This window comes from Dermacentor variabilis, chromosome 2 (genome assembly GCF_050947875.1).
Source record: "Dermacentor variabilis isolate Ectoservices chromosome 2, ASM5094787v1, whole genome shotgun sequence".
Lineage (NCBI taxonomy): Eukaryota > Metazoa > Arthropoda > Arachnida > Ixodida > Ixodidae > Dermacentor > Dermacentor variabilis.
Genome location: NC_134569.1, coordinates 104,004,924 through 104,031,120, shown reverse-complemented (window position 1 = coordinate 104,031,120; position 26,197 = coordinate 104,004,924). Strand labels below are relative to the sequence as shown.

Below are 26,197 nucleotides of genomic sequence, written 5' to 3'. Positions count from 1 at the left end.
ATGAACAGGCAGAGCGTGTGAACATCAATCACAGTTCGGTTCACACCACAATTCGTGAACACGTCAGTTATCGGCTCATGTGTGCGCAATGGATGCCCAATATTTTGAACCACCACCAGAAGATGGAGAAGTTCGGTGCTGCCTTGACTCATCTGATCCGGTATCACAGCGAGGGTGACGACATTTTGGCTGCAATTGCGACCCGGGACGAATGATGGTGCTACTACTACGAGCCTAAAACATGACGGCAAAGCTTACAGTGGAAACATTCGAATTCACCACCCCCAAAGAAAGGAAAGGCCGTCATTTCCTCCGGAAAGCTGTTGTTGACTTTTTTTTTCAATCGTCAGAGGCCATTGCTGATATAATTTGCTAAATCTAGAGAGACTATCAATTCCTTTCGTTATTGTGAAATGCCGGATCGGCTGCGTGTCACAATCAAGAAAAAACTACGTGGAAAATTGATGACTGGGGTCATCTTGTTCCATGACAGTGCCGTCCCGACGTCGCTGATGTGGTTAATACAAAACTGGCAATGTTCAAGTGGGAAACACTGCAACCTCCGCCATACAGCTCAGACCTGTCGCCTTGCGACTTCCACATTTTGGGGCAACCAAAAAAACAGCTCAAGGGAACCAGATTCGTGTCGGATGATGACGTCAAAGAGTCAGTTGCAGACTTTTTGAAGCAGCAACCCAATGAGTTTAATGAGACGGGAATCACGTGACTCGTTAGACAATGGGACAAATGTCTAAATGCTCATAGAGACTACTTTTAAATAAAGCAACCTATTTGTCATATATTCGGATTGGCTCACTATCATTTGACTCGCCATTGCATATTTTGCAGAACTCCTGCTTTTTATACGTGCTCTCTGTTGCGGCTATATTTTCAGTGCAATTACTCACACTACATGATTAGTGACCGCTGCTCCTGCGTAATACATTTAAACAAATGACAGCGTCATTGAGATTTTTCACTGGCCGTTGCATATGTACAAGAATCTAAACAAGTTTCTTGAATGACAAAGTTTTGTTAACATATTTGTCCTCAACGTGTTAATTTCATGGCCTTCACATTTTTCATATTAGTGGCAAGCACTGCTTTGCTGGTTTCGAACTGATATAGTTCTAAAGTTCGTGTAATATTTTCTTTACTTATTAAATAGACAAAAAACATGGAAGCATTGATATCAGTTATTTTGGGCATAATTTTTGGCACATACAAGTATATTCTCTTGTAAAAACAAATACATATTTTACTTGACAGTGCGTAACGTTCAAGATTTCGTTTGCAGCATTTTTGGCAATGGCAATGCAGTTATTATTCATGCATTTGATCCCCAGACAAATTGTTTAATAGGAAGCTTTAGCTCGGGCGCAACTCCGACGCGGCCTATTCAAATACATGTAAAACGCAGAAACACTTTTCTGTGATAACCCCTGGATCGCTTTTAATGAAATTTGTTGCATTTGAGATAGAAAATTAAATTCCAGTGTCTGTTGGAAGTGGAATTTCGATTTAGGGCCTGAACATTTTAAAAATATTTTGAAAAACTCAATAGTTTCAAAAAAGTAATAGAAACAAGACGTTTGCAAACTAATAGCTCTACATCAAGAATATATGTCGCTGTTCTTTAAACGGCATCTATTATAACAGTCAAAGTGGACAAATTTGGTCTGTCAATTCGTATCTTAGGTGAATTGGCTACGTTGTGTACAAGGATTCTGTGAAAGCCGTATTTTCATAATACTAAATTTCTTGAGATTCATGTGTAACATAGCAATTTTGTCCGTTGTAGATGTACTATTAGGTGCAATTCACAGAATCATGATATCATTTTTCATTACTGAGTTACAGTTTTAAACTTGATAGTTTCGTTTTCTGCAAGTTGGCGATTTTGGTCAATTTTTAATAAAGAATTGACAATCTAAATGAGAAATTCGAAACCAACAGTCACTCGAATTTAAGTTTTTCTTTTAAATGCAACAAACTTCGTCAAATTTGGTGCATTGGTTGCCGAGAAAAACGAATTCTCCTTTTATATGTATTTAGATACGAGCACCCGAGCTAAAGCTTCCTATTAAGGAGGAGGCCGAGCTGCAATATGTGAGCCCCCCGCCCCGAACGAAATTTCCGGCTACGCCACTGCCTTAATGAAAATGAGAAAGATGCAGGGCGACACCCACAAGGAGTATTCTGGAGCTATCATTTTCGGGGATACTATTGTCACTTTCGCGAGATTTCGTGTGACTCAGCACCGTTCGCGAAAGTGATGTTATCCGAAGCCCCCCAGCGAAGTCGCGGGAAATTAACGCAAAGGGCCAGATGACCTTGGTAAAACCGCAGCAGCGAACTCTTTCACGCGGCAACCGATGCTGGCTGCGTATAATTCACCCCGTATTTAAAATCATGTAAATGGGAAAATGATTTTTAGTGATCATCCATCACGCCACGTGACTCAGCCGCAGCAGACGCTGCCTCCAGCGATTTCTTCGAACTTTTTGGCGCGCACGTAATACGGCCGGGCTTCGCGACAAAGTGCGCCTGAAGTCTACAAGACATTGGACACCCAACCAACTGGCTGAACGAACGCTTCGCGCTCCTTGCACGAAAATCGTGCCTGCGTGCCGACGTATGCGGGCAGCTGGCAATGCATGTGGGGATGCTTTTTAGCCGTCACAGCTGACAGCCAAACTCTCGACCAATAGAAAGCCGCCCAAGGTTCACGTGATTGCTACCAAGCAAAAAGCAGTTGTAGCCGAGGCCACACGCTTCCGTAGCCAGCGCCTCTCAGCAGACGAGCGGTGAAGTTTAGGGCGAAGCCATGGCGGCTGGCTGTTGTGGAGCCAAGAAGCAAAAGATGAATAACAATTCATCCCCATGTTGTAATGGGACAATTGTGCATCCGAATCACTTCCACCCCAGCCACTACAAGAATGGCATGGTAGTCTGTGTAGAAATGTGTTTCTTTTGCTTCGATGTGCTTTACTGCCATCTCAATCAGTACGAGCCGCCCAAGCCGCCCAATTTCCCAAACGAATGCTAGTGAGTATGTTTCCTTTGTGTCCTGAGCGTGTGTTTATCCGTAATAATGCCGTCTCTGGCTCTCCTCATCGTTATAAATCCGTTCCCAATGCGCTAAGCCACGAGCTTGCGTGGGCCAGGTAACACAGTTGTCAGCTGATTTTACCTCCAAACAAAGGCATTACTCTCGCCACCAGCTGTTTCGTAGCGACTTGCTTGTGAAACAAAGCTTTAACATCTTTTTGCCCCCCTCTTATGACTTCCTCATCACATTACCACAGCAAAAGTTGGTCGCTAGCAGTTCGCACCACGAGTTTTCATTGAAGTAGCTCGTGGTTTTTTTGTCTATTTTTTCCGATTATATCCAATTTGTCAGGTCGTAGGCTTAAATTTAGGTTCGCGGAGTATGAGCCATCACATTTTTCATTGTTAGGGAAACTGGGGCATAAAGGTGGCAGAAGTGAGCCGAACTATTAAGTCGATGAGAAGCCTGGTTGTGCTTCATGTCGCAACATAGCCTTGGTACGCTCACGTCCTACCATGCTTTTTTGTTTTATTGGTTCTGTTGGCTGTCTGCAAAGCAAAGGTCCTCGCCCTTCGTGTTGCTAGGCTCCCGAAATACCACCTTGTCGTGTTTCCTAATGGCCCTGCTTCGAAGAAAACACATCCGCATATGCTAGCGTTTTGAGACCTGACAGTAGAGGTAGTTGATTGTTCACCCGCGATCGATTGAACCGAGTGAGGGTGAAATCACGCAACCGCGCTGTGATAAAGCCCGTAAGCAATTAACGCTTTATTTTTTATGCGATAGTCTGGCTTGTCAAATGGTTTCGCCTTTCACAAGGCTTTAGACCTCGGTTCGTCCATATTTTTTTTTTTTTTTCAGTTCTATGAACCTCGAAGAGCAAGCATCGTGCATAATGCGGGAATACAGATTAGCGTTTCTTCATGTATCCGATTCACTGCCACGGAAGTGCACCTTTGTAAACGCATGGTGTCGTCCAAGTGCGAGGTACTGCAAAACGTTAGGTTACGATAGTACTCGGCTGTTTGTCACTAAGTACCGTGAAAACGCCTTAGACAGCCGATAACACAACTGCAGTTAATACTTTTGCCAAGCAGAACCATAGTACATTTCATGCTAAAATGCCCTACCCATAGGACGAAGCATTGTTGCAGATGGACGCAGAATTCACACTGCTGCCACTTCTTTTGTTTCTTTCTCAGATGTCATCTTCATGCCTGACTGGCCATCTAAACATGAACACAGACACCTATCTGTACTCTTGTCCCAGATTAGTATGTTCATGCCCCCCACATCCCCGAAAAATTGTGCAGGAAAAAAGCGAACATTTTGTAACAATTTACATTTGTGGGTTCTTTCACTTGGGTTACCACACATGGTTGTAACTGGCTTGCAACGTAGTTGCTATGGTTTCTTGAATTGTTGCAGCCAAAAGTGATAACCAAGCCTCACTGAGCCCATGAATTTCTTTCCTTACAGCTTTTTCATGTAAGGTCAGCTGTTAATGCTTTGTGACATGGTCACTGTGTCACCTAAAAAAATGCATGCACCTATTCTGCTAGCAGCCGGCATTTTCTTTTGTGAGGGAGTACATGCTAACATTTGCATGTCTGTTCCCTTACTTTTGCTTATGTTGCACCATTGTGCTGGCGGCACCTGTCTATGGCTACTTAATTACAAACGATGCATGCACAATTGCATTTGTAAAGCCAGCATTTAGAAATGTCCATACTGGGCAAGACATATCACTGATGCTAAAGAAGTACCGATGCGTCTCATGACCACAAGTTAGCAAGCTTAAATACTCGCACAAAGCAATATGTGGGTTGCATGTTTTGTTCTTTTGTAGCAGGTTTTAAGAGTTGTTGATTTGGAGCACATCATTCTCTTATAATCTGCACCTGTTCATGCAACCTAAACGTGCATATATGTTGCTCACAAGGTTTCTTGTGAAGCATGTATGCGAAAGGTTCCCACTTGGAGGGCATTGATGCCAGTTGCTGGCAGAATGGTCACTTTCAAATCTGAGAGGCCAAACCAAAATTACGAGGGCATTAGTTTCGTTTATTTGCCCTTGTGTAGGGGATGTTCTTTCTGATTCCCCTCCCCCTCCCTTATTTGTGTAATTGAACAATCTGGGACTCTCTTTCCCCCTTCAAAGCCCGCTATTTGTGACTTGGAACATCGGTAAAGACAAGAGGCTGAGAGGCTGCATTGGTACCTTCAATGCGATGCACTTGCACTCAGGTCTGAGGGAGTACGCCGTCACCAGGTGGGTTGTAGAGTTCTTTTTACTTTAAATTTTGTTGTTTTTAGTGTGTAAACAGCTTTGCATTGGCATAGCAGTTTATCATGGCACACTAGTTTGTGTATTGATGCCTGCACTGTCTAAGGGGAATGCTGCCTAGTGGAACCTGCTCTCCACCTGCTCAACTTTAGCAATTAAGTTATTTAAGTTATTGCTTAGAGCTTTAGACTAGGTGCATGCAGTGAGACAAAGCTTCAGCTAAGCCAAAAGGCCCTCTCTGTAAAACCATTGCCTTTTATATATATGTGCGTGTGTGCGTGGGGGGGGGTAGACATTTTTTGTGATTTGTTATAGATATTTGTGAGTCATTATTTGCCTACTTTTGTTTTTCTCTTGGTTCTACTGCTTGTGATGGATGTGTCAGTGCATTCAAGGATAGCCGCTTCAGCCCAATCACAAGGGACGAATTCAACAAACTCCACGTCTCTGTTTCCATTCTTCGGCACTTCGAAGACGGCAATGACTACATGGACTGGGAGGTAGGTTGTCATGTGTGTGTTCTCTTTGTGGCTTCCTGTATTCATTCTGTTAACAGCTGTTTATCTATGTTATTTTGGATACATACAAGAATTGAAGGTGCATTATATTATGAGATCTGCATCAGCAATGCGTATTCCAACCGTTAAGGCTTTGGCAGCTACATGGCTTTTAGAAAAGCATGTGCGCTCAGTAATTTACAAAACCGAAAGTTATCTCGATGAACCTAAGACGTTAGGCCTTTTGTGGTCTTGCTAAGCAATGCACATGCATTCTTTTTATTACATTGATTGTTTTTGATCTAAAAAAGTTCTCTTAAGAAGAGCGCCTGTATGCGTAACATCGTTTCACTACTCTGCTGGAAGGCTTGTTTTCTTGCGTACCTTAGATTTAGGTGCACGTTAAAGAACCCCAGGTGGTCAATATTTCCGGAGTCCTCCACTACGGCGTGCCTCATAATCAGAAAGTGGTTTTGGCACGTAAAACCCCATAATTTTTTTTTTCTTGCGTACCATAATGACAAAATGTTTGCTTCAATTGATCAACGGAATGGTAGGGCAGCTCTTAGTACTGCTAGTGTTTTCTTATTGTGCTAGTGTACAAAACGACAGAAATATCCTTGCTGTATTTCCATGCTATATTAGTAGTAGCTGTACTCAATGTAGAGCATAACTAGATGAATATCTGGTTCCTATCTGTATAGGTGTATGTACTGTTGTCACTATGCATCATCTGTAGGGGTGTACGGTCGAGCCCACCTATAACAAACAGACTTATGCACAAAAATAGTTCAATATATTGGGTAATTCATTATTCCCAAACTCTCCTGTAAGGAACTGAAACAAACTTTTGTGATGTGTTTGTTATGTACGAACAGGGGAGAAGAGTTCCTCGCTGCCAGAATGGTGTTCTCGATTTGCAAAATTGTGTAGACCTGGAGTGTTATTCTGGATGTTGTCAAATTATGCCGTATCGCCAGATTCAGTAATTGCAGCATTTTGAGCCAGTAAGAGCAGCCCCGTGGGCCAATCATAGCCGACAAGATTGCAAATTTGACAGCAATGTGAGATTCGACAGTTCCCCAGCTCCAGTCCACCTCCCTTGTGTCAACACGGCACCAGCGCAGCACATCCACCATGTAAAGTGCACCCCCGATGCATTGGGCAAGGAGATCCCTTGCCTGGCAGTAAAGGCCCCAGGTTTGACATATCCAGTGTCCAGTTAATTATGAGAAAGTTATTTTGCAAGAGTATCAGTCAGTAAGCTTCCCACGTTTGAGAAAGAGAATGATTTGCTTTATCTGGGATTGTTAAGTACCCAGTTGGACTGTACGCACCATAAGTGGCAGTTGGCTTGTGTTGATATGGCAGTGCAAAACTTTGCACTGCCTAATTTTTGGACACAAAGATTTTCAGTGTGTTGCAGCATTTTGTTGTGTGTGTAGTTGCACAAACCTTGTGGTTCTCTTGCAGATTGGTATTCACGGTATCAGAATAGAGTTTTTGACTGAGAAAGGCTCAAAACGCACTGCCACTTACCTTCCCGAAGTAGCCCCTGAGCAAGGTAAGCTAGTCTCCATGAAGTGACTTTCTGTATGACGACTTCATCATCACTTTGTTACAGTCTTGTGCTAAGTGCAAGGAAATGGTCGTCAAGTGTGGCAGAGGCATTGAGAATCATTACACTAAACATTTGTTGTGGCCTTTCCTTGACACCAAGGCATGCTGTAATCTCTTCACCTAGCAGGCTTGAAGCTTTATTAAACCTGTGTGCACTGGGCCCAAGCTAGCTGGAACTCTCTGTGCATCGAAATAGCTATGCTGGTTTGAGATCGGAGCATCTACTGGCCAGTCATGCGCCGAGTGCATGCACTCGGGGTGAGGCATACATCTGTAAGTACAGTTCACGTAAAGAATGAACTTACTCAGGCAAAGCCACATATACTAAGTTTAGCTTTGAGGGTGTTTTCATGTTCATGTTTGATCCCCGTAAGATGCTCTGAAACTATTAGTGTGTCATTTATAGCTTTGCTGTTATTGTGATGTTTGTAGAATTAGCTGGTTCATGTGCAGGCACCAGTTAGCTTTGTAGGGTTTGCTATTTAGAGCTGTTTTGCTGAATATTCATGTCCAGTGTCACAGAAATGCAGTTAAAATTCACATCTTTCATGAGACCTGTCTTTTCTTCAGCAGTGCAGTTGTGGGTGGCTCCTAGATAAAAGCACGGAAAGGCTTTTAATGCGATTAGCATGTTATGGGACCTTCATGCAGTTCTTGGTATGTTCCATCCATATCTAACCTCTTTCACTCGAACTTGGGTCACTGGGTAGTCCATGGTCTAACGGGTAGAGCATCAGGCCGCTGTGCTGAGGGAACCAGGTTTGAAACCAACTGTTGGACCAACTTGGGTTGCTGGGTACGTGCCACTCTTCAGTGGACCTCTTTCATGCCTTCTTATGTTACTGGATATGAGCCCCCTCCAGTGAACCTCTTCGACGACAACTTGGGTCCCTGGGTATGTGCTGTGCTTGAACGAAAAGAAAAAAAAAAAATTTATCTTTTAAATATCTTTAGTGCTGGGCAAGATCGAACCTGTGTCATACATATTCATTCACACGCCACATGCAGGCTTTGTGGCAGCCACGCTAAATGGTGTAACATGCCCAGAGGGAAGCACTAAAAAGAAGCTCTGCTGCAACATGCCTCATACATGATGCATTTCGACGGCAGCAATAGTGTTGCTACATTGCTTGAATGCTAATCGCATTAATGGCGGCAGTCATACTAAGATGGATTCTGCCCGAATTTTTTCTATTGCGCTTGAGAAGATAGGGGCTTGATTTTCGTCTAGTACTGTGATGGCCATTGCATGATTTGTATTTTATGAGGCAAAATGGTGGAAGCAATAAAATATAGTTGATTGCTACTCACTTTACAGGTTAGCATTTGTGTGACTAATATGATGGCCATGTGTGAACTTCGCTGCAAAAATGTACCATACAAGATACAGTATAACCTCGTTCATACATTCTGGGGAAGAAAAAGAAAGTTGAGAAAAGACGTACTAACCAAGTAAACGTATAATCCAAAGTCACTAAAAAATTGGACTGACTCAACTGTAGTTGTCGTTTATATAACGCGAGGTGTTGTGCGCGAGACGCTGATGCGCATCAAGCTGGTGGGGCTTCACCAGCCCGAGACACGTAGGTTTTGTCATTTTTTTCTATTGTGTAGTGTTTCCAGGAGACAGGGTAACAAAAAATTATGGAAAAATGTTTTTTATTCTCAATATGATTGTAAATTGGTTTCTGCATCTTTTCCAGTGCCACACTTCATTCTAAACTGGGTCAAAAAATGTTGGCAGGGTGAAAAACGTGGGATTGAAGTTATTGTTTACTTTAAATTCAGTTTGCTCAAAACAAGTTTTTTCATTATGTTGGTACCATGATTTTCAGTATGACACGACAGCACACTGATTTTTGTGCACATACTGAATGGTTATATGGCAAAATACACAACCAAAATTAAGGCTGTACAATGAATAGTTTTTGTTTGATGATAGGAAAATGTACAAAAATTCGTATGGAATGTATGGAATAAAAACATTGTTAATAATTAACTTTCCTGCATACTGGTGTACTTTTGGTTCGGTAGATAGAAGACAAAGTACTGAACAAAATGGTACAAACGTGTAGTCAGTATCTCTATTAGTTGCTGAAAAGAGTGCACCACAATATGCCCAAAAGTACATGGTAATGGGAAGTATAGGGCTTCTCGTATTGTCTCGTGCACGATTTCTTTGCGATTGTTCCTTGTTTTTCTATTGTGTAGAACCTTATAAATTCCCTGCCTTCATGAAATAAAGGTAGTTGGAAGTATGTGCCTTGTGTGTGCGTCTATGTTTCTGTTCACATGCTGTCTTCGTTATACAGTTTAAAATCTTGCTGAATAGGGCCTGCCCTGTCCTTTTAAGACTGCGACGGGAAACTGAAACAAAATCGAGCTGGTGGCCGATGTCGGATACGACTGAAGCGAAACATGACGCTCACATCGCGCCGCTTGCAGCAGGAAATGGTGGTGCGTTTGGATTATTGCCTATTAAAAGCATGCAGGGGAAGTATTCTGTGACAAATACTTTCAGCAACAGTGGTGCCTCTGCGATAGCACCGCTGTCAGGCGCACGCTGATTGGCTGGCTAAGCAAAATTGGATGACTGATGCTCAATCAGCTCATCCTATTTTGCTTAACCAGTTAATCAGCGTGCACCTGATGACCAAGGCATGTCCAAGGCGATAGCATAACCGAAGTGGATCATTGCAGAATACAACTCCTTAACGCTACCCACGACAGTACGCCCAACGTGCTGTAAAACAGATAAGTGAAGATGCTTATCGCAATAGGTTTGGTGGCAATAGCTGTGAATAAGGCACTCGATGACCCAGGAGATTTGCTGGCACCAGAATAAGAAACTGAGTGCGCACTGACGTTTTCACGTGGAATGGACGGGCAAGTAATGCAGTGAAGCTGCCATGGCGGGCAGCTATATGTGATGTTCTCGATTGTGAGCGCCCTGCATGTCTTCTTTTTTAACATTGGATCTAGGACCAGAGAACGTAACATGCGATCGCATTTTTGCGATTTACTGAACTTTGGTGCCGAAAAATTGTGTTTCCTGGGAACAAATGAACCGGTAAGAAATAAGCTTAACTCTATTGGGTCATTTCTTGTATTCTCAATCAGAAGTGGTGGCAACGGGAAATCATTGTACGTAATGGCATCGTGTCAATGAGGTTCTACTGTATATTTGTACCGCATACTTCCATTAATTCGACCCTGATGGGACCAATGAAATTGGTTGAATTACCCGGCATGTCAAATTAAGCAAGATGCAGAAAAAATTCCAAAACGCACCGCCGAGTCATTTGGCAATATTCGCCTAATTCCAACACCCCCCTGAATCAAATGCGTGCCAGCTTCCTTGTGTCCAAAGTAGAAAACTAATGTAGAAATGACATTAAAGCTCCTAAACGAATTAGAAATTTAACATGCATTTGATTTCATAGTAAGAAAAATTGGCGAGGGTCTAATATGTGTTGCACAATAGCATCCGGTTTCCTAAAGTTAACTTCACCACACCACATTAGAAAGTCAACTTTGCCATAATACAACGTCATTGCGTGGTAATGGTAAAGCATACGAATGCTGTGACTGTGGTTTTGGTTTTGTACCGGATAGCGCTGCCCAAGCAATATTCGGACAGACTTTCCTGAGGGAAAAAAAGTGTACATTAGAATCGAGTAAATACTGTAATAATCCATTATGAGCCACCATTTTTACTTTATATCTTTTCTTAGCCGACCGAAAGTAAGAGTTTTCAAAGGGCGATGAGACATGTTCAACGGATTCCTTGTGCCCTAACCACTGCCAAGATGGACGCTGCCGCTATTGATGTAGCCACTGAGGTCACCATAGGGGAGGAATGCCTGCATGATGAGTAGCCAAATTCAAATTATCTGGCAAAGGTGAACTTCAGAATCGAAATAAAAGGTTTGGTCCCATAGAAATTTATGGGTGTTGGCCAGGACCTGGCCAACATGAGGTCCTGGTGCTGAATTAACTGTAGTCGAATTAACGGAAGTTTACTGTATTGGCAACGATTAGTTGTACCTACATGGCTCATCTCTGAACATTGAGGTTTTTTTTTTTTTTTTTCAATTTTTCACTCCGTGCAATGGACATGTGATAGCTACTGGGTGGAGCTGAATCGTGTTTAGCATGTTTGCATTCAGATGCTAGGTGCAGTAGCTTTGTGATGAAATTGGTTCTCGAGAAGACTTTAATAGCTAGGACTGCATATCTGAGGTCTTTAAATGGTCCTTGCAGCACCTACTAATCAAAACTCGGAATGCACTGGATTGCAATACCTTTCAATTAACATATCCTCACAGAAATTTTTGAAAAGATCATAATAACGAAGGTATGAAGTGTGCAATGTTTAATTTTCTCATTGATCCTTAAAATATTCCCTCTCAGTTAAGGTGGAACTGATAGCAATGACCTGTTTGTTGCTCCTTTCTTTTTCTTTCCATGGTGCACTTATGGTAATCGTTTCAGCTTGCCTTTTGTAAAAGGTGCTGGAAAACGACAAAAAAGGTGACAAGGTGCACAAGACGCATAGGGTTGTGCAAAAGTGTGTGGGGTAACTCAAGGTGGAACAATCGCCCAATGACTGGTGCCTATGGGCTATTCGGCAGGTCTGTCATTTCATTGTTGGGACATACCTAATATAGGGAGTGTCAAACGCAAATGGAAAGAGCAAGGAATCATTTATGCGAGTCTATGCTCTTTGCTGTATGCATGGAATCATGTTTGGCTTGCATGTTCATGGCAGAAATGTCTGCAAAATGCAAACGTTTTCTTACCATGTTCCAAACGTGCTGCACCACCCCTTCAGCAAATAGTGCAACATGTTTTTAGGTGTGATGTCCATGTAAGTGTTCACGCCAAGCTGAGGTTGCAATGCACCATGTTTTGTTCATTTCTTTCCTGTCAGGCTGGGACCATGTGCAGACAATAGACTCTCTGCTGCGCAAGGGTGGCTACAAGGGCTCCATTTCCAACGACATGCGGAAGTCAATCCACCTGACACGCTACCAGAGTGAGAAGGTCTCCATTAGCTACCAGGAGTACCGGGACTTTTGGAGGAACCGCCAGTGCTAGCCCCGGTGGTGGGGCCTTTAGCCTCTCTTCTCCTGGACAAGTTAACGGCGACTTTGCACTTCCACGGAAGCCTATCTCCAAGCCACATCAGCCTTCTCCTGCGCCCTTCTCCCTTTCTTGTGAATCCCCTCCCCTGCATTTTCAAGTTTGCTGCCAACTGTGCCTAGTGCTACCCCTTCCCTTTCTCCCCGTTGCTTCGACCCTGTGGTGCTGCCATGACACCACCGTGCTGCAGCTGCTATTCTTTGCCCTCAGTGTTGTCCCATCTGCTAGTTTTCTTGCTTGTTGATATAGGTTGTTTTGCATTGGGTTGGTTGCTCGCTAGTGGTCATGTCCAGGCAGAGAGGCAATGGATGGCAGCTGTGGAGACCTGGGAGGCTGTTTTGTCTTCATGTGTCTGAAAAGGCCTTTTGCTTAGAACTTGCATGGGCCCTGATTTTTATGGTCTTGCACACTACCTGCAAGGCATTCATTGTCTCTGACCTGGTTGTATGTAGTATGTACATGTGTGTGTCTCACGACATGGTTGGAAGTAGTGCACTGCCTCAACGCTGGGCTGGCCTTGACACAGGACAGACAGATTTATGTGTAGGACTGAAAGAGAGGATTCTGACAGGCTTGTTTGCCCCAAGCTGTACCTTGTTACTGCACGCTTCCTCAACATGGAGAAATGGGGCACTCTTTTTGTTTGCCATTGTTTCTTCGGATGCCTGTATAGGTTTGTCTGGGTTGCTGTGATAGGCCATTGGTGACTGACAAGCAATTGCGTACTTGGCATTTGCTTGTTGTCTACAGTGTTTTCACGTATTTGCAACTGTTGAGCAAGTATAGAGAGGCTGCTGTAGTGCAATGTCTTGGGAAGTTTGAGCTGGTAGATGGGATTTTTCAGTGCATTAATGACGTGCTTTGCATTACAGCGTTGTAGCAGCTCCATTATTTGGTGAGTAAGGTGCCAAGGTGGCCTTCAAGGAGTGTATTGCACTGCACAGAATGAGGTAACAGTGCATCCAGCTTCTGTCTATTGTGAATTACGACTTTTCTCATAGGCTGTTTGTTTTGCTTGTTTGTTACTTCTCCTGTTCAAGGATCAGGTGTTAAGTGTTGCATTGCACTAAGCCCTTCTTTCAGTCTCAGGCCTTCGAAAGAGAGGGGACAGCTGTTTGCGTTCCAGTAATTCCTTCTTGTGAATACTGTGTTGAAACAGTCAATGTGATGTATGCTTCTCTGTCACCATTCTCATCAAGCGTCAACTTATATAAAAGTGTGAATGCTTTTTTTTTTCTGTGTCCTAATATGGACATATGACATTTGCCTGGACCAAGCTGGCTGCATGGTGCCGTGCAGCTGAAGTGCTGATCAGATTGTACTTTGTTCTTCTGCAGCAGCTACACATCCTAAAAAGTACACTTGCGTCTTGTTCTGTGCCTGTTTTACTGAACAGTCTGTTTTTAGTTAAGATGTAGCGGTAATCTTGTAATGCTTTTCCAGCCTCCATTCACCCTTCCACTGATATCTCTGGATCATGCACTTGCTTAGACAGGCATTTCAAGAAGCCAGTGGTGTTTGATGTCTCGGTGAAGAGGCAAGGTGCGATGCTGTGTTGTCATGTGGAAGGCATCTTGTGCTACAAGGAAGAATGGTCCTTTCTTTTGTGTGTATGTGTGTGTGCACACTTATTTTACATGTTACTGGTGAGGCTCCATTTCTCCTGCTCCCATCTTCCAGATATTTCATCCTTATTGTTGGCCACACTGTCCTCATTATTTCTTTTTGTTGTGCATGAGGCAAGTTAGGCTGTTGAATGAAATTACATGGAAGTTTTAATCTGGGCATATATGACGTGGGAATCTTGTCAGTCATGCACATGGTACTCGCCTGAGCTGCTTGTGATCAGGCGGCACTGTTTGAAGAGAAATTTGAGTTGCCTGGTGTCGGTGTTGATCAATGCTGTTTTTGGAAGCTGTGGTAACATATTCCAGCTTTGGTGCTGCTAAAGTTTAAATGCTTGCTCCATTTCTCTGCTTGTTTCTCTCCCCCTTTTCCCACTTCATGTTGTGTTGTCATTGGCATCTTTCTCTGGGCACAAAATATCTCTTGCCTACTGTCATTCAGCAGAGTCTGCAGTTGTACTTGGTTCCGGAATTTTTCTGGCAAGTGAGCAATCTGCAGTTTGCTTTGTTTTGCTTTGTTTATAGCAGCCTTCCATAAAGAGCTGTTTGAATATGTCAGTGCCTGGAATCTGCTGTAAAGCACTGGCATTGAATTTTAATTTCTGGTCTATTTCTGTCGTGCTTAAGTGGCATGAAAAAAAAAGGCACTCCAACTGCAGATTTTCTATGCTGAGTTTGGGATAAATGCCTTGGGGAACTCTGGGTCCCCTTATTGGTTGGCATGAATTTTGCCACTATGCGGTAGAAAGAAAAGGAAATATAATTCCGAGTGCACTTTCAGCCCTTTCAGTACTTAGCATAGCTTATGATGGACCCCCTTTATAATGTGGCATAAGGCTGTGGTGTATTCTGGGTAGCACATTGCAGTGCACTCCACTGTACTCTAGCCCCCTTTGTGGTAACAGTCGCGTTCTAACGAGGGGTCTTCATCACATGAACTTCCTTCATGTTGGTTGCACTTGCGAGGAGATGTTGAAAATCACACTGCCAGATTGTGAACATACACAAGCCATAATTATTTTTTGTAAGTGTCTCAAGTGCTTTTTCATGAGGTTTTCAAGGTGTGACATGTAACCGGAGGTGGGTTGACTGGGGGGGGAAGGGCCTTGGACGCTAGCATTCACACATGCATGTAACAAGTACACATGCCACCTGTGAAAGTGAGATGGGTTTTAAAAACCTTTACGTAAGGTGTTCAGACAGCAGTATCCCATGAAAACTAATTTCATTAGAATTAAGTCTTTTTTACTAATGTTCTACTGGGTTGTCGACTTTTGGGGGAGACACTTCATCAGTATCAGAGTGCTCACAGCTGTGGATATTTGGCCTAAAGACCTGTAGAGCAACATTTCAATTAGATATCTGCTGAACAGGTCTTGGCGGCCATTTTCTTCCCCATAGAATAATACTACTGCTGAAGTTACATGAACTGAGTACTAATAGAGTTGTTTTCCCCTTAGTACATGGACAAAGTCACGTCTTGCTAAGTAATTAAGTGGCTTTAAAGTACAGTTCTGTGGGAGTGATAGCTTAGTTGTCTTGAAACTGCGAGTTGCTAATCAGTGATACTATAGCATGTTCTGTGTTAAGTGTGCTAGTGTGAAGACTGCAAGCGCAGTTGGCTTTTATTGTAAATTTTTCACTTCCTTTCCACACTTCTTAGCATAAAAAAAATTAGAAATTAGGACTTTCATGCTTGCGGTGCTTTCATTCTGCACACTGTGGCAGCTTAAAACGACAAAAGAGTAACTGCGACTCACTGCCAACTGTGCTCCGTTCATTTCAGGAGTGCAGTGTGAGCTGCCTGTAGCAACATTGACTATGTGTATAACAGCACGTACGGGCTGTTGTGGAAAAAAAAAAAAAGCTAGAAATAGATGCAATTTTCCTTTGCTTAGTTCCTTGTTTAGTTTGCATCAGTAGCTATGTAGGCATCTCGACTGCTGCTATGCTGTTTGAAGGGACACTAAAGGAAAACTCTAAACGATTTTGAGTCTGGGAAAGTGCGCTGTTTAAAAGCTGAGATCATATTTCTCTTGGTGGAGAAAGGTAGATTAACGATGTCGAAAAGGAAGCCCAAACTTCCCTAATTGAATTACATGCACAAGTCATGGCACTTTTGTCATTGTGACATTGATTTCACACTCATGCTGCTTATTACAGCCGTTCTACACACTGGAAATGCTCTTGAGAATGATTATAGCAGGGATGATGTAAGGCTTCCTTTCGCTCGATTCTATTCCTTTCTGATCATCCACCGTTCTCGACCGGCCAGTCCTTGTGATATGTCGAGCATTGCTCTGACCACTGGCAAATCACGAAACGGAACAGCATTGAATAAGACACTGCACTATCCCGGCCTAAATGTATTCCTTGCTTTCCTTTCGAATGCGATGTCAGCTTTATTCACTGGCAAAGAAAAAAATATTACCCCTGAGCAGAAGCTGTCAGTCGGCGAGGTAGCAAGGAGCTGCTGCGGGAACTTCACGCTAGGGTCTCCACCATCGTTTCTAGTTTTTCTGCTTCGTGGTTAACCATGTGTTGGATCATAATTAGACACCCATTTGGCATATTGGGACTGTAATCTTCCAATCTAACTTATTTCTCTTGAGAGTTCCTTTAATGCTGAACTGTGCTTGCTATTGCTGCTGAATAGGCTAGCGTGACGCCACACTAGTTTGTGTTGGACTATGACACTATGTTCGAAGGCCGGTTCTGAACACCGCATCTTCATCGCATAACAAGAAAGCTGCTATATTAATCCAAAAAGAATGATGGGTCTTTGAGCACTTCCTGAATCACTCATGTATGAAAGAAAGTTCTTGGTCATATCTTTGTCTTTCAGTGACATACAGTTCTGAACTTTACGAACTGCATTTGCCAGGCTGGTTAAAGACAAAATGTTAACAATAGAGGTTGTTGGGTGTCTTGATAGCATTTTAAAATATTTTGTTCAACGATAAGTGTAGCAGTGTTTATATGTTGCATTGCTTTTGGGAAGAGGACTTCAAATGTGGTTCTACCCATTGCCAGTTAGCCTTTTGCCTACTAGCAGTGTCGGAGGACGACGGCAGACGGGACAGGAGAAGCCACGACTTCTCTACTGTTGTGTCCTGTCGTTAGGGGCAACTACCTCCTTTCATACCCTCTGCCGCTTGAAACCTCCCACACTGCAAGGCTGAAGGAACCGGTACATATGAGGGAAGCCTCGGGATGGTAAAGCCAAACATTAAGCTGAGTCAGTATGATATAAGATTGGTGCTCTGAAATGTCTGAAGTTTCATCTTTACCAAGATCACAGCATTAGCAAGCAAAGGAGTGATCCAAGCGAAAAATGGGAGGGAAGAAAACACCACCTCCTGGCGACATACAATGTCCCCTTTTAGATTGACAACTAATAGTTCCCAAATATGAAATATATACATTTTCTTTCAGCTTGAAAAAAAAATTGAGTTTGGCTAGTTTTGTTAGCTTGTCCTGCAGGATTTGCCAATGCTGCTGTTTGAAAATTTTGTGGTGCCTCATCTGTGCACTGGCGCTCTTTGGCCATACTTGTCCTTTGCGCTAGAGGACAACAAATTCATCATCTATGCAGCCACGGGACTCGAAGCTGGCAGTAGCAATCTGCAGAACTTAACCTTGTGAGAGGTGACCTCCTTGGGTGCGATTTTCTCTGCAATAAAGCCACGACTTTGCACAAAGCCAATGTTGAGAGGCGTCTGCGGAAGGTTTAGTTTTAATGGTTTAGACTGGTTTAATGTTTGTCTTTAATGTCTTTACAGGAAGATTAATGAATGGTGCAACTTATGGGTTTAAATACTGATATAATTTTTGTGCTCTGCAGTAACATTCATGTATGGATAAGTTAATCTGCCTGAATCCCATGATACAAATTGGGGCAGTTGCTGTCTTTTTCCTGTATAATTCAACCAAGGCTGCTTTATAAAACTGCGACTGTGAATTTTTTCCTGTGTGACTTTGGGTACATTTACTTGCAACTGCTTATTATCTTCGGCACTTCGTCAGCTGCCTGAAGATGGCAGCATGACCTTTCTGACTTCGCAAGTAAACAACTGATTATCAGTGCTTTTTTTTTTCTTTTTTTGCACGTGTGCTTGTGGATAGGCGAGAAACGTGGTTGCAGGCCGTGTAGCCTTGCGGGGCACTGCTGGCTTTTCTAACTTAGGAAAGGGTGTCTCTGCAAGTGCACAATATTTCGAAATTGTTTGCAGTGACATTGCCTCCGCCTATTTTTTTTCTACTGTAAGTAAAATGACAAAAAAAAATGGAAAATACAAAACCGACATGAAAAAAAACTTGACTGCAAAGAATGAACTGATAATGTCAAGCATGCACATCTGTATAACAGTGCTTTATTTTTTCCCCACTTGTAGGTAATTTGAGTGATGCACCAGTTCGTGTTGCTGCTCTCTGGCAATGGGAAGGCATGCTACATATATATACATTTATATATATATATATATACACACACACACACACACATGCATGTATTATTCAATGTTCATTGATAATAGGTCATCTCTAACAATTGTAAAGAGGTGTGAAGAGCAGATTCAGAGGATAGCACACATATGTTGAAATGTGCACGTGCCGGCGACTTCAAATGTCTGTTCCATTTAATTTGTGGTTAGTGGGATTGTTGTGCAGGTTAGTTGAAACTGAAAGGTTCTAGAAAGTGGGGATGGGGGCCTCTTCCATGAGGTGCATTTCTTGCTGTGTAAAAAGATCTACCTACGGGATTGTTTGCACATGAGTACTTTCCTTAGCTGTGTGTATTGACAGTATTTGGAAACTTGACGGAAATCATCTTCGTTTTTAGAGCGCAGCTCATCGGCGCTTATTCCTGCATTGAGTGTTGGCATCCCTTGGTTTAACTGAATGAACAAGCATAGCAAAAGATGAAAGAGCGAACAGGGAGCACCAGTGGGCAGCGGAGGAGGAAAATATGGCAAAAGAGTGAGGGGGAAGGGAGTGCTGCATGAAACGTGCTTCACGGCGGCGACCAAGCACACGGCGAGTATGCCCACTGACACCATATATGGAAATGGTGGTGCTGTAGGCTTTAGACCCACTGCATATGTGCTACTTTGCCTGCGCTGCCGCCGTTGGAGAATGCACTCTGTGCGGGCGACGCGTTCCCTGTGTTAACGCTTTCTTTCTGAACAATGAGCAATGCAACCAGTGGAAATGCTTTGTCTGCTGTTAAATGAGCTGGCCAGAGCAGAGGCACAGCGCCACCACCAAGAGGACTCTTGTTCAGAATCAAATTCTTTGCTGAAATATATTGCGAATTCAAAATGCCTTATCAGCTGCGCTCAAAATTTGCATTAGGGAGTATTGCAATTGTTGAATTTTCTTTTTCTTACTCTAATTCAAGGGAGAAAGCAGTCTCTGGTGCTTAGTCAGCAACATGCAAATAGCTAGTGCAAGCTTTAGTACATGTTACTTGAAACTATGTGTACTTTAATTTTGGCCATTGAACACGAGTTTATTTGTCTTTTTACGTTCTCTGCTGTGATTAAGAACACATTTGGCCTTGTATTGACAGGGTTAACTTGCATGGCTTTACTCACATTCAAGAGAAGAACTACGGGAGTGCGTGAGAAAGCTGCTAAGGCATGGTAACAATGCGATAGATTTTGTTGGTGCAGTCCCCAATGGTGTGCATTGTTTGGTGGCTTACTCATGCCTTCACCGAGAAATAAGACGTCGTCAATGGCCAAATAAATCTATTTCAGACTAAGCTGGTTTGAGTAGCAATCGGAAGATGAGGCCAAATGTGACGCATGTTATCTGTGCTTGACACTGTTCCGCTCGATGAACTTTTGTTTCGATAGAAATGGGAATGTTATCGTGCGAAGAGGGGCCCCCACTATGTTGCTTCTCTGTGCGAACATTGTATCATTGTGCGATCTCCATTCATAAATTGGTCTGAAGTTCTGTACAGTCTTGGAGCCTGTATGCAGCACACTTTGCTGGAACAAGTTAAAAAGATGCTTACAGTTTCATAGTTCAGACATAGCATGCCAAGCTTGAAGTAATGTGAACGATTAGGATGTGCCAGTATTAATAAAATGACGGATTCTCTTGATGTGTGTATTCTTGTCTGCACAAGGCAAGAAGCAACTCTGTCTTGGACTCTCCGGTGTTTTAACAAGGTGGTTAGATGCAAAAGAAGTGCCTTTTTGTGTACAATGTAGTCCTACCTGTGTCTTCCTTTTTTTTTTTTGTTAAGATGCAATGGACAGACTCTTGAAAATGTCTCCACAATGTAGGTCAGCAGGGCTTGAACATGAGTGCCCTTAGCTATTTTATGGTTTTCACATCAGCCCTGCAATGCACGTATGCACTGCAGTCACTGCCTAGTGAAGAATGCAGATGCTGCACTGAAAATAAGCGGTGCCCACCCACTGCCCCTCTCCACTAAACAAAATGTTGCCTTTCATCATGCACAGACTCTAAGAGGACATGTCTCCATGCCTCGGCAAAAAATAGCAAGCGTATATTGGTTGGGCTTTGCACAGACTGGAAGGGAAGTAACACTAAGTATAGACGCTAAGGAAACTTGGTGCAATTGCATACACGAAGCACATAAAAATGTAATGGAAGGTACCCAAGGAGGTGCATATGTGAGCACGCTTCCAGTATGATGCGAGTACTTGGCACTTGGTAGGAAGCCGTGTGCCTCTGCTACTTTAAAAAAGATGTTAAGTTGAACCCAGTGGATGCTTTGCAGTATACGTTCGGCTTTGCTCGGACCTGTGAGGGGTATAGCCCTCAAGGGTGCAAGTATGTCCAACATGCTAGGCCATGAAGTTTTACTTTAGAGACACTGCACAACAACTAGGTTCATATATACAAAAGTTTACACTTTAAACTATTTTGCAAACTAAACAAAATAAGCATGTAATTAAAATGTGGTAGCATTTCTTTTGGGAAGAAATAGGCAAGTGCTACTAAATCTGCAAATAACTGGCGAAGATGCATCGACTTCTCTTATGCTGTTGCTTCTTTAAAGGGAAGTACCCGCTGTGGCAGGAGTATGCCAGATGAGAATGTTGCCATGATGCCACATCTTTAACAGTGACAAGACTTATCCTTTTGAAAAGTGACTGTTTAAGCCCACCTGCTGTAAGAATAGGCCTCTCATGAACCATTGCTGCAAAGGGATTGCCGTATTTACTTGGAAATAGGTCTAGCACAAATATTGGCTGACCCCTATATATTGGATTGCCGAGCAATAGAAAAATTTTTTTTGATGTAGTTTGACCAATATATCTCTAGAAAAATGAAAAGCTTCAGAACATGACACACATTTATTTACTGTAAGCTCGGCTACTAAACCTTGCTAGTCCATGCCACAAGCTGTACCCTCATCGGATGCCTTGCAGCTGTCCTCTGCGCATCGAGTGTGCATTGGATAATCGCCAGACTGGCTATACGGTGGATTTGAAAGAGTAACTTATTAGCTCAGTACTTCTGCTAGCTTTGCTCACAAATACAGGTCAAAATTCTTTGGTCATGAATATAGGTTGACTGCTTGTTTTGGGTAACATCTTCAGGGAAAGAAAAAAGGTCAATCCATATTTGAATAAATATAATAATTACCCAACAGCCTTTAAATGCAAACCGTGGTGGTAGGAAACTTTGCAGCTCACTAGAGGTGTAAAAGAAAAGGCTTGCTAGCAACATTGCAGATGATCCCTGATCCCTGGCATAGATACCTTATGTGATCACCCATTTGTTTGCTTATAAGCAGATGCATCCCTCAGCTCTTTTCACTGCCATCACCATAAAGGCAACAATTGTGAAACCTTTGTTTTACTGGTTCTTCCACCAAAGTGCTCCAAAACACCATCCATGTATAATCTACAGGCAAAACTGAATATAGTGAGCCTAAGCGCGATAGTCAAGATTGTGTTGAAGCTTTGGCACGGCACAAGGTTGGAGAAAACTGCAGGCATCCTGGCATCTGCATAACCTATGTTCATGCACTTGGAACATGGTGTGATTAGATCAGTCTGTTGAGCAAGCTGTCGTGCTAGTATTCAAATTCCAGCAGCAAGTCGGCATTTTGTGTCATCGTCAAACACACAGCTAAGGTGGTGTATACAGAAGCTCTCTTTTTTTGTAGCCTTCGCTATACTTTCATGGAAGAGCTAAATGCCAATCAGTGCTGCATTGTTCTGTTTCTCCAGGCTAATAGTGACTGCAGTGGAACCTTTCGGGCATGTTCTAGAAATTGCCAAAACTTACATCTGTGTGTTCATCTTCCAAAGATGGGCACGTACAGAGAAGCCTTTAATAGAACTACAGAGTAACAATGCTGCAACATAATTTTATTCTTCTAAGCATTGTTGTTTAGCACTGGCTGTCAAGGCATAATGCAAAAATCGCTGTCTTTAGGTACATTATTTAATATTTTTGATTAAACACACAGCTGCACAATATTACAGAATTGCTGATGGTGAGAAGCATCTTGTACACAGTAAATAAAGAGCCATTACGCAGCTGACGAGCATTCCGTTTGTTGGCAATCAGCATTGCGCTTGCATCAACTTATTTGCACAAACACACGTCCTTACATATATCTACATTCTTTCATTGCAATGAGCAGTTGTGTTCACTGAAAAATAGAAAACTACATTGGGATCATGAGCAGAGCTCACAGTTCCGCAAGCTTCCTCTGCACCTTGATCATGGAATCCATCTGCATGTGGATCAGGCCAAAGGCAACAATGCACTGAAGGGCTGCTAAGCCAGCCAGCGTAATCCTGTGCTTCCTGAAGGTTCTGTAAATGTCGGCGAGGATGTCCTTGTAGTGTGTTCTGAAGGGGGGCACTGGATAAGTAAATGAGCGTGCAGCAATGGTCAGGCAAGACAGTGGAGCCATGATGCATGGGTAGATGGCTCCGAAACCTAGCTGCAATGCCGTAGCTTTTGTCTGTGTGCATACAACACACTGAGTGTCCATAACAATGATGTTGTGCATTGCTTGAGTGCTTCCAATGTATGCGAGCACGCCAGGAATGGCGAAGTTGGGTAAAGTTGTGGCTGCTAGGCCAATACTTCGCAACACATAATGCTTCCTGAATATGGCATTCAGCACAATGCCGCCAAATGCTGCTGCAATTCCAGATATTGCAGCGCCGTATGTGACAGGCCACCTGATGGACAAAGTAAAAAAAGAAAAAGGCTAATAAGGATCAATCTTGAACTGTGCCGGTACTGTAGATTCACTTGAATTCCACTGCTCTTTTATACTAGTTGCTAGTAGTGTGCACACACAAAGCTGCAGCTGGCACGCTACACAAGCACCTGTGCGTACAAAAGATCCGACATTCATTGCATATAAATATGAAAGATTAATGAGTGTATTTAAAGCACCAACGCTTTCACCTTTTGATTGAGGTGACTTTTTAAAAAAGTGCGTAAAAAGGAAGCAAAAGATTTAAGCATGCTGACAATTCTTTAGCCATAGCTATCTAAATATCTGTGTCAGCTGGTCATTGTTAATAAAATTAATTACATTAAAATCTAATTCTTGCAATGCAACCAGCCACTGCTGCACACAAACTAAAGGTAACCCATGGTAATTATTCTGAGTGCAAAATCATGCCAAAAACATCTCAAGGTAAAAACCTGCAGTACCCTGCGGCGCCCGAGTCGACGCAATTAATAAGAGTTATTTTAATGGTGATAAAATAGAAAAGCCACATGCCATGATTCATGATCAAACAAGAGAATTTAATGCTTTGCGTGGAGTTGACAATCCCTGTTATTTATACTTTCTTTTAGAGCCTTGACTCAGGTTCAGCCATGGGGATGTTTGCGCCACGACCCAAGATTTCCTTATCAGTTGTTCCTGACCGTAATATGGTGCATGGGCGATTAGCAAGGAATCGGGTGGTAGGATGGTTCCAAAATATACTATCAATCTTTGTAACTATAAGAAAATGAATCTAATTACTATAGGGACTTTAACTGCACAGACTTTAAAGGTACACTAAAGAGAAAACTACCTATGTTTCACCTGCACTAAAGAACTACCCTTCTACAATGTGAAAAACACTTTTATCGCGAGTAGAGGCTTGGCAAATCAAAGAAGGCACGGAAAGGAAAAGGTGGCGACGCTGCCTTAAAGTTGCCGCAATAGCTAGACGTGACGTCACGGATTTCGACGGCGTCTGCTGGGTCCTAGTTATTTGTTTATCGGCAAAAGTGGACTAAATTGTTGTCTAATGGAGCCAAAGACTGAACATGGCAGGTTTCTGGAACTTTTACTGAGATGACACAACCCAAATACAACAACAACAACAACAAAAAGAGAAACTGAAATATGCGATGTACCGGCGCGGGATTCTCGTGCGAAAAAAGGAAATACCAAACTTTGACCTTCATTGCCCCTTCTAATAATCACTAATTATAGCGGAATTCACAAAAATGTGGTTAAAAGCTAGAGGATCGCACCAAACGAAAGGACGCCAGAAGAGACGAGGCCAAGCTTTCGAGAGGGGTCCTTTTCCTTTGAAATAAAACACGTCATGTTAAGAAGAAATGTTCTAAATTCACTCATTACTGAAAAAGCCGGCAGGTCCCACGCCCTGTGGGAACCGATATTATGCGAAGCAGTGTGCGGGGAGCCTACCAAGTTAATGAAAAGACCATGAGAGCACTCAGACGTAGGCGGCTGTTTCATGACCTATGTGACACGCATGTCATGACATCCATAATGACCTTGTCATACACTCTTGTCATACCACGCCAATTTTGTAGCATGCCGAGTTAACGAAACGACCATGAGAGTACCAAGACGTAGGCGGCAAGATAAGTAGATGCTGTCAAAGTGGAAAATGTTCGCCAAGAAATGCTTCGCATTTAATATGGCTACAGGTTCGAAAAGAACGATTCATTCATTTCTAGAATCTCATATTTCCCACAAAAATAACAAAGCGGACTGATTATTCTGTTCATCTTAAAGCTAATAGCCTTCTTGGGCTTTTTCGTTCGTTTTCGTGGTCGGAGGCTGGCGTTCGAAGGTTGGAACAAAAGCGCCGAAATTACGCAATGAACAACAAACGCTAGCTAAATGTCCTCACTATAACAAATATATGTCTTCAAGTGCAGCATCGACCCTTCCTTGAGCCTTCTTGAAGCGTTCGTCGTTTCGCTTACATTGTCGATGATTTGTGCACAATATCTTTTCCGCCCTCGTTTTTCATACATTTCAGTTCGTAAGTTTGGTTTGTGTTCTTAATTTTGTCATACGCTAGCTACTTAGACCTCCCCCGCGCGCGTACTTTTATGCCTATTATACATGCATGCAACTTAGCCGTACCCACGGCTTTTACTCTTCAGCAATGCTAGAAGTTTGCAAACGACATTTAATTTCTATTATCATTTTGCTTCATCTACCCGATTCTTAGCCAATCCCACATGCATGGTGCGTATATGAGACAAACACAAATTATAAAAATACTAACAGAAAATGGCAATGATACGAGTTACAGAGCATGTCATAACACCACCGAACTTTTCTGCACAGCTTCTTTTTTATTAGTAATACTCATGGATGCGTCAACACACGGAGAAATAGAAGTACTCATGCTCACACATCACGTGTTGGTTTCCACTGAGAGAAAAGTTCCCACTGATGCTGCAGCGCCGCTTCCTTGGTCAGCAACACGGCGTTCGGTGGAGCATTACTTCGTGATGTGAAAGTTACCACACCCGTTGAACGGTCAGTCAGGGGACTCAGTGTGTCGCATGTTTTCTTCACAGATTGCGACATTCTAAAAATACTGCTAAGGCAACTCAGACGCAATTTTAGTTCTTGTGAACTTTCGTAACACCATTAACACACTGGTTTAGTTTGCACTGGGCGCCGCCATGTTTATGAATCATTGTTAGCCGATGTAGAGAAAGCACTGCGCTAAACCCAGCGTTGAAA

The 26,197-nt window shown here is 42.8% G+C and overlaps 2 protein-coding genes across 5 annotated transcripts; one reads left to right on the top strand and one right to left on the bottom strand.

The window, feature by feature from the left end:
* The first annotated feature begins 2,768 nt into the window (after positions 1–2,768).
* On the top strand, positions 2,769–14,952 carry LOC142572439 (nuclear protein AMMECR1). 3 transcript variants are annotated; one of them, XM_075681560.1, is made up of 6 exons: positions 2,769–3,048; positions 5,214–5,324; positions 5,725–5,839; positions 7,310–7,400; positions 8,167–8,252; positions 12,390–12,557. In XM_075681560.1, the coding sequence occupies exons 1-6, from the start codon at positions 2,828–2,830 to the stop codon at positions 12,411–12,413; spliced, it is 648 nt and encodes a 215-aa protein (XP_075537675.1). In that variant the 5' UTR covers positions 2,769–2,827; the 3' UTR covers positions 12,414–12,557. The 3 variants fall into 3 exon arrangements, with proteins under 3 accessions (XP_075537675.1, XP_075537673.1, XP_075537674.1); XM_075681558.1 differs by lacking the exon at positions 8,167–8,252 and having other exon boundaries at positions 12,390–14,952; XM_075681559.1 differs by lacking the exons at positions 8,167–8,252; positions 12,390–12,557 and adding an exon at positions 9,160–9,722.
* LOC142572438 (transmembrane protein 126) lies at positions 8,244–26,140 on the bottom strand. 2 transcript variants are annotated; one of them, XM_075681556.1, is made up of 3 exons: positions 25,860–26,140; positions 22,940–23,414; positions 8,244–8,358 (listed from the first exon to the last, which is right to left on the bottom strand). In XM_075681556.1, the coding sequence occupies exons 1-3, from the start codon at positions 26,036–26,038 to the stop codon at positions 8,296–8,298; spliced, it is 717 nt and encodes a 238-aa protein (XP_075537671.1). In that variant the 5' UTR covers positions 26,039–26,140; the 3' UTR covers positions 8,244–8,295. The 2 variants fall into 2 exon arrangements, with proteins under 2 accessions (XP_075537671.1, XP_075537672.1); XM_075681557.1 differs by lacking the exon at positions 8,244–8,358 and having other exon boundaries at positions 22,566–23,414.
* Positions 26,141–26,197: the final 57 nt, after the last annotated feature.